The sequence below is a fragment of the Daldinia loculata genome (genome assembly GCF_022478755.1).
Source record: "Daldinia loculata strain CBS 113971 unplaced genomic scaffold F4817scaffold_27, whole genome shotgun sequence".
NCBI lineage: Eukaryota > Fungi > Ascomycota > Sordariomycetes > Xylariales > Hypoxylaceae > Daldinia > Daldinia loculata.
The window spans coordinates 110,228-118,534 of record NW_026054881.1 but is presented as its reverse complement, the minus strand read 5'-3'; the positions used below and the strand labels follow the sequence as shown (position 1 = coordinate 118,534).

General features: G+C 47.7%; 2 protein-coding genes across 2 annotated transcripts; one reads left to right on the top strand and one right to left on the bottom strand.

The window, feature by feature from the left end:
• Positions 1 to 288: 288 nt before the first annotated feature.
• Positions 289 to 4,083, bottom strand: F4817DRAFT_365502 (PAS domain-containing protein; the record flags this gene model as incomplete). Its single annotated transcript, XM_049306875.1, has 2 exons — positions 289 to 1,243; positions 1,297 to 4,083. 2 exons carry the CDS (start codon positions 4,081 to 4,083, stop codon positions 911 to 913), a joined length of 3,120 nt encoding a protein of 1,039 aa, XP_049158615.1. The 3' UTR covers positions 289 to 910.
• A 1,421-nt stretch (positions 4,084 to 5,504) lies between these two features.
• Positions 5,505 to 7,887, top strand: F4817DRAFT_118362 (uncharacterized protein). Its single transcript, XM_049297587.1, has 2 exons — positions 5,505 to 5,849; positions 6,090 to 7,887. Exon 2 carries the CDS (start codon positions 6,178 to 6,180, stop codon positions 7,780 to 7,782), a length of 1,605 nt encoding a protein of 534 aa, XP_049158614.1. The 5' UTR covers positions 5,505 to 5,849; positions 6,090 to 6,177; the 3' UTR covers positions 7,783 to 7,887.
• Positions 7,888 to 8,307: the final 420 nt, after the last annotated feature.

Here is an 8,307-nt window from a genome sequence, read left to right as displayed (position 1 = left end):
AGCCCCACGCTATTTAATGTCCCTTTTCGACTTATAATCCGTCTATAATACTACGCGTGGAAGAGCTGACTAACAGACCGGATGAAAGTTCTCTCGATCTGAGCGCTTACTACACTGCCCACTTCAGGTGGTATGCCTATATTCTCGCTACGCGCGGTGGCAGCGTGGGAGACATGCTACTTGCTTTGCTATCGAGTCATATGATTCTCCAGACATTACTTTACTACCCCAAGGCGCCATATATTGTCAAAATTGCTTTTTCATATTCGTATACGTCGTCTCAACATAGCAAAGCGCGCGGCTAACTGGTACTCATCGTGCGAACAAGGCAGAACGAGATCCATGACATGTGCCCTGCTCTGCTCGTGCTCCACCAATGTAACCGTATATTCCCAGCCAGATTCCCTAGCTAGACCTAGCAACATGTAACTCGTCCCAGTTTTCTCCCATCACATCATACCATTGCGACCAACCTAGCCGTCTTCCGAAACTTAATCTGTTGATAGCCCCGGCCCCTTTCACCTTTGCTCAACTATGCTCTCCAGATAGCAGCAGTTGCAAGGCCTTGATAATCTCGAACAGGGCACGATAGTTCTTAGCAACCTCATCAAGCCGAGAAGAGAACCAAAAAAAAAAGCAATAAACACCCAACCAGAAAACAGCCGACGCCGCGTATATGCATCCCCCTCTTCCATAACAGCCCATCAAGGGCACCCAGGTATCTCTGCAGAAGCCTCCACACCAGTCTATCAAATACTTGCATCGCGTATTACCGCTTAGGAAAGTAGAATGAGAGGAAATATAAAATCATGTAAGAAGTGTGATATGGTATATTTGCATAGCCGTGATTTGGATCGAAAAGAGAAAGAGAACCGAGATTGCTAAAAAGAAGACCAATAGAAACCCGCTGCTACATGCTGACCTCCCGCTCTTCCTGGATAGCTGTCATTTCGCTGCCAACGATACCGCCCCCAAGGAGGGGTAGGCTCGGCGGAGGCATCGAAAAGACCCGGGAGCTTGATGGTGTTGTACTAACGCTGCCGGCGCCAGTAACCACCTTCGAACCCGATGACCTGTTTGCCGTCGTGCTCGTACCTGTCTCGGAAGGCTGCTCGATGCCGCTCATCTCGCTCGTAGGGACTTCTCTTTGCAGGGGAGAGGAGTGCACAGGCGAGTTGGATTTCTTACTTGCACCATCGCCGTTGCCCCCACGAGAAGAATTTCGTGGAGAGACCCTGCCCGTCTACTACAGGTAAGTAATCCGCACGAAGGAATATGGAAAAGGGGTTCGCCAACCTGCTTTGCCCACCTAAGGCCGCAGCTGTTACACAGATCTCTTTGACCACTCGGGCCTCTCCGCCACTCAGGCGTGTTGCGAGTATGACAGTTAGCACAATCTCGGACGAAATTCCCAATTCCCTTTCTACGCTTGCGTTTCTTTTTGTTGGAAAGGAGGCCGTGAAGCTCCTCAGCTAATACCCGATTTACCTTTTCCATTTGTCTCAATTCATACTGCCAGCTAGTGCATCTTGTGGTCTTGAGCTCATCAAAAATATTGTCATCTGAGGCGAGAGCCTTATCTTGGTTACCAGGAGCCATGCCGCCACCTGCTGCAGCGGATAGGAGGCCATGACGTTGGTCGTCTGGAGTCTGAATACCTTGTACTACGGCGAAGCTGGACACTGGCTTCGGTTCCGTAGATGAATGGTTGGTAGAACTCTGTCTAGTAGACGGGGTAGACGAAACTGGCCCAATTGCCCGGGAGGAGGCCTTAACTAACTTCGTCTGGGCAAGCAAAAAGGTTGGTTTCTGCCCCTTAGACGCATCACCCGGATACATAATGGTATGAGCTTGTAAAACCTGGCCTCGACGATTTTGAACCTCGTGTTTGCACGTGACTATACGTCCTCTTCTAGCTTTCTCGATCGAACGCCCGAACTCGGCACGCGATTCCTTACGCATCAACTCCTGGATGCTAGTCCCTACAAGGTTTTCTGGTTGTAAATCTAATAGAGACCGAACGTTTGCGGAGACAAATAGAAACATCCCAGATGTAGAGAGCTTTGTCCATAACTCGCTATCACCTATGCCACCGTTAAATTCCAACTCACGTCGACTGAGCGTAAAGACCGGGCGCTTCCGACCAACAAGAATTATGCATTTCCGACCCTTTCCTTGCTCGACGAATAGTGAACCGTGGCTTTCGAACCAAGTGTAGCCACTTTGCTTTCTTCGTATGCGAAAGACTATATTCACCGAATTTCCATTGGTAGCATCCTTGAGCTCTCGGGTAACTGGAACAATATCGGAAGGATGTGATATAGATGAGATAGAATTTCCAACGAGCTCGGTAGCATCATATTCGAGTATGCGCTTACAGGACGGCGACAGATAGAGAAACAGCCCCTTCAAAGAGAGCACGTGGACGACATCATCGGTATTCTCGAGAAGCATCTTGTCCCAGGATTGCCGGTGCCAGTCAGAGGCAGACCCCTTCGGATTAAATTGCTGCAGTAGCGTAGATACGTCGTCAACCCCTAATGTTTGTCCGTTCTCCGGTTCCCACTGGCTTGAAGACGGCGGTGTCCAAATATACTGTCCGATATCACTGTGCTTGTAGTTGACTTTCATGGTTCCAGGGCCTTGATGTGAGGCGATGGCGTCGGGGCATTCCACCAGATCGATTTGGAACCCAATGATATATCTGATCTCGGAGGTGTCCCATGGGATAGGGATCATGGTTAATAAGTTCAAGAAAGGCTTGCCTCCTTTCCGGTAATTGATTAAACTTTGCTGCACTTCCTTGCCCTCAGCAATCTTTTGCTTCAGGTTATAGACGGCTCCATTGTCAACGAACTCCCGTTTCGTACCTGCTTCAACTTTGCCATCCGGGGCTTGGAGAAAACGGCAATTCTGACCAACGATGTCGTGCTGACTGTAACCAGTCAGGTTCTGAAAATTGTCTGAGACGTATATGATTGGACAGTCATTCATCGTAACATCGCAGACGACGAAAGCACAGGACATGTCGACGGCGCCGAGATTGACCTGCGGGTTTTTTCGCGTAGCCACAAGCCAAAGGGCCCTTAGCATATCAAATCCACTTTTAGAATATATAGTCTTCTCCTTCGGAGGTTGAGGATTGATGACGGCTGGGATGGACGGCTGGGAAGGGGCGGCACTCTCTGGCGCTGTTCCTGTTGTAGTCGCTATGGGTGACTCGTACGAGGGCGTAGAGGACACGAGGGTTTGGGGCAGAACCTGCGGAACAGGTTGCGGCGAAATATTGGATTGAAACCCGTTCATAGCAGTGTCCAGGCCGATATTTGTCTGGGGGTTAGTTTGGCTGGGCGGAGAGAACTGTGGTGAATTGGTCATAATGCTATCCTCGCCAGCATCCACGGGCATACCGGTGCCAGGGTTGTTTGCCACAGCATCAAGAGCACTGCTCTCATTCGACAGGTCCATACTAAAGTCGGCTGGCAACCCATCCATGGAATTTGATGGAAACGGGGTAGACATTGCATTTGCCGATGAGAACATGTTCATGGAAGGGTCCGCGCCCATCGAGTCCATGTTCATATTAGAGAAGGCAATCATGTTCCCTACCATATCAGGGGAGAGTGCTGAAAAGTCATTAACAAGCATGGTTGGGGAGGTGAACCCCGAAGTTCCCTGAAGGGATATATTGGTGTTAAGGGTAGGAAACCCGTTATGCATAGCATCAGCAGAGTTTTGCATAACCCCAAACTGATAGTCCCTAAAGGAGTCATCGCCGCCACCAAATTCCATCATAGACATTCTTCGATCAGCGTCTACTTGGGATATCTGACCTGGAAATCGTTGTGGTAGACTCCGTCGTCGCTGTAGTTCCTGAGAATTGCTACAAATAATATCATCGAGAGAATCAGCGCCCACCAAAGACGGATCTGGATTTGCAGCCGTAACAGGGACATGACTATATTGTGGCGGTTGAGCGGGCTGGCTTAGAGAATTCGCAACTAGGCGTCTCTGGTTGCGCTGCAGAGAATGGCGGCGCTGCAGCTCCTCTTGGGAGAGCCGGTTGCCGAAGAAGTTGTCCATTTCGACTGCATCTGTTACAACTGTAGTAGAACCGAGGTTGGATATTCGATGGCTACCGTATCATCCGACACAAGTTCCCTCACAATAAATAGTATAAACTAGGTACGGAAACAGGAATCGATTCGAATGATAAATCGCGGGAGTATCAAAAACGTTGGATAATATCGTCGACGATCAAATTATCATATGCGAAGAGTACTGGCGTTTGAGGTTGCATTAAGACGTGACTTGTAGGATGTATCATGCGTAGACGGCTGGAAGACGTTGGGCAATATGCTACGAGGGATAACACCGAGACTCGTGCGTCTGGGGTCGATTATGAGGGATAACGAACTTTGCTCGGATAATGCAGGAAGTAGACGAGGTATTTTAGGAATGCCGGGGTTCTATACAGTCGATTACTATGGCTCCATCGGATGAGTCAAATGTGTATTCGAGGCCGACTCCCAAGATGTTGCCGTGTAGGAAATGGATACTAGATGATGGAAAGCGAGCGGGTATATTCGAAGGGAACTGCGCGCGTAGTATGTAGTAGCTTCGCAGAGACACGAGAACATCGGTCGCTCCCCCAAGAGGGATATATTTGAGCAGTTGGCCGGCTTTCCGAGGTTGAAAGGCTTATCGCAGCAGAAACATGAATGAATGGGAGAGATTTCGAAAGATGGCATCCAGACGGCATCTAGATGGCCTGGTTTGGCTAGCTCTCTCGTTGAAGGTGGGAGGGTCGAGGATTGAATTCGACTGACCAGGGTCAAGTTGAAAAGAGGTACCTACATACATACATACAGGTAGTATGTAGGGGCCAAGTAATAAAGTTGTCGATCAAATCCATTTGATGGAGCTAGTGCAGGCGTTTCCTTTCCGTTGGGTCTCATACCGTACTTGCCACCGTCTGATACGGTTGAACCAGAGCGGGGGAAAACGGAACGGTCAATAAACCACGCAGAAACGTGCCTACCAGGTCTTTATTATTTGTGTGTGTACAGTAAGATGCGGCCGTTCCAATATGCGGTATGCGGAGGTCGTTCCTGGCTGCTCTCTGGGGCAGGTACAAAATGTTACCCAGCCTAATAAATTCGTATCTCCAGATGGTATTTTTACGAAATTCTACAATCTGCATCCAAACGTGAAACCCCGCCTTACCCACAACTCCGGCAACTCATTTACGTATGTACAAGTATTGAGCAACGGCTGCGGTAGTTCCTGGTAGCCAATGCATAAACCTAACGAACATCACATTAAAACTTTAGGTACCTTAGGTACCTAAGCAAAGGAAGCTCTAAGACAAGATTGTTGCATACATAGGCTCTTATCAAAGCATATTAAATAGATCTCTTGTAAGGCGTTGAGACACGTGACTTTATACTTTACTCCTCTTTAAAAGTACATGTACTTCGTACCTAGCATAGGTATCAGCTAGTGGAGACCGCTAGCACCCTAGGTTGAGGCTGACTTTTTCGCCTTTTTCGCCTTTTAGAAGCTTACCTAGGTACCCAAGTACCTAACCTACTTTATAAGTACAACGCCTCAACGCCTCCCCGGCAATGTTCGTCATTCATTCCACCATGAAATTGCGACCTCTAATCCGAAAATAACTACCATAACCAAATTTAAACACCGCTAGGTTTCGTCTTCTCGAAAGCCATCCGGTTGCCGTATCTTTGGCCTTTCAGGATTTTCCCAATAAACCTCATCTCGTACAGAATGGACGAACCTACAGAGCTTGTCAATCCATTACCTCTGCAGTCGATCAACGTCCTTATCTCGTAAGTCCTCTTGAGTCTTAGCTTTGACATCTAAAGTCCCCCCCGTTTCCTCTTACCTCGTTGCACTTACCGTAAAATTCATTTTTCGTTCCGAGATAAATATAAACCGGCTATTCAAGTTACTTGAGGTTTTGTGATCTTACGGCTGCACGTCAATACCTTTCCTCTTCGCACCTAACCAACTTCACTCCCCACCTATTAGTCACTTAACTTCGATAACACACCACTAATATCTATCAGGCTCCCGTCTCTGAATTCACAATTAATTAATAAATCACCAGAGTCTATACCCTGCCTCTTTATGCGATAGTCTTGTCCCCTTCTAACAATGGCTCTTGACATCACACATGACCAAGACCTTCGTGTGTCGAGAAGGCCTCCTATCATGAAAACAACTCCTCAACGACCTGGGCCTAATGGCCCGCGAGTCATCAAGAAACGGTCGTCACCTCAGCTTGGTGATGGCCTTTGTGATGTCCTCGCAGTTACAGATGATTCTCTTGCTTGGACGGAAGATACCTCCATCTCTTCTATCGATCATGAGACTAGTAGCTCTGTATTCACGCCATCAGAGAAGACTTCTATTATTATGTCATCGACGCCTGATTCGAGCACTGGATCCTTCGACTTCGATCTCCGATTGGATTCTAATGAACACATTGAAACACCCAAGTATCCAGCCTCTAGCATTGCGCATTGCGAGTCGTCTCGAGCCACTTCATACACGCCTAGCGGAGTGGAACCAGCATTGCACACGCCATCTCCAGTGTCTCTAGGTGTAAGCACCAGCGCGCTTACCAGTCCATCTCCAAAATTACTACAGCTTTCACAAATACTCGACCCTCTGGGATATCTACCTTATGCCACACCTCCTAGGATACCCAAAGAGCAAACTGCCAAGAACCCCCTCGTAACCGAGACAACTGTACATAAGGTCGACTCGTGGTTTCCTGATGGGAAACTACCGCTTTTAGAAGCCAAAGACTTAGTTGGGTCATCTCAGTATTTGGATTTATTGGACGCTCTTAATGTACAACAGAAGCTCCACGAAGGAGACCAAGTCAATGTCAACCAGTTGCCTCACATACCCCAATACTCAAAACTACCTCTGTCGAATCCTTTATATCGCAATGTTCAGTCAATATCTACATCGCCGATCGAAATTATGCGTGAACAATTCTATGCGAAGTTGAGGAGTCATACTGATATGAACCATACTAATTCATCCTTAGCTGAGGCTGACGTGCACATTTTTGTGGACATGTCTAATATCTTCATTGGATTCTGTGAGAGCTATAAAATCTCTAGGCAAATCCCGCTTACTCGCAGGATAAGCATGCCTCCATTTTCGTTCAAAACATTGGCACTTGTGATGGAACGAGCAAGGAATGTGCAGAAGAGAGTGCTCGCCGGGTCAATATACGGCGTAGCAAACAACAATCCTCAAACGTCTTGGCCACCTTACTTTCTAGAGGCAGAACAGCTGAACTATAAGATGAATGTTTTTAGTCGTGTTCGAAAGCGCAAGGTCTCACCAAGCAAGTCAAAGGGAAGGGGCCGAACACCGACCGAACGCCCTGATGAAGCAGGCGACATTTCAGAAGATGTCACGTACGAAGTGAGAAACGGAGAGCAGGGCGTAGACGAGAACCTCCATCTGAATATGATGGACAGTATGTGGGACAACATGTCACGCCCTGGCACGATGGTGTTGGCCACCGGGGATGCAGCGGAAGCTGAGTTTTCTGGAGGATTCTTGCAATACGCCATTCGCGCTCTCGAAAAGGGATGGAAGCTTGAGCTGGTAACATGGAAGCGACCTCTCTCATCCGCTTGGACCGACCCAAAATTTCTAAAGAGGTATAGGAGCCAGTTCAGCATCATCTTCCTAGACGATTTCTTGGAAGAGTTACAGACCGGCCTTCTTGCGTAGGATATTATCACATTTACATATGGCTAGGAAACTACTCCTAGTATGTTCTTAGAGAGATTTTCGGCTCTCTATTGCATTCGGCTACTATATTTCGTTGCCTACCTGTATTGCGGCACATCTCAAAATCCTTTTTTTTCCCCCTCTTTTCACTTCTGGTGCATATATGCATTTAACAAGCAGCATTCGGCGCACTACGGTCATTCGATTCACTACTTGTTGTTCAGACTACTTGATCTCAAGATTTTGTGGAATATGCCCTGCCGGGCGAGCTGGAACCATCTCGAAGCGATGGTGGAGGTTTGAATTATCTGGAGAATCGTCACATTCGACGTTTCCATCCATTTGACGGTAAATATTTGCTTTACGGACGGAATTATAAGGACTAGATGAGACAACGGCGAAACGACACATAACGACGTGGAAGGTTCCGGATATACAACAGACCTCGGAAGGATAGAGCTATGTTTTCGCATTCTGAGATCTGGCGTTTTTCACGAATGGGAACAGCTTTTCCAAGTTAGTCCT

Coding starts and splice junctions, on each gene's coding strand:
- F4817DRAFT_118362 (XM_049297587.1), top strand. CDS start 6,178: ATGGCTCTTGACATCACACATGACCAAGACCTTCGTGTGTCGAGAAGG.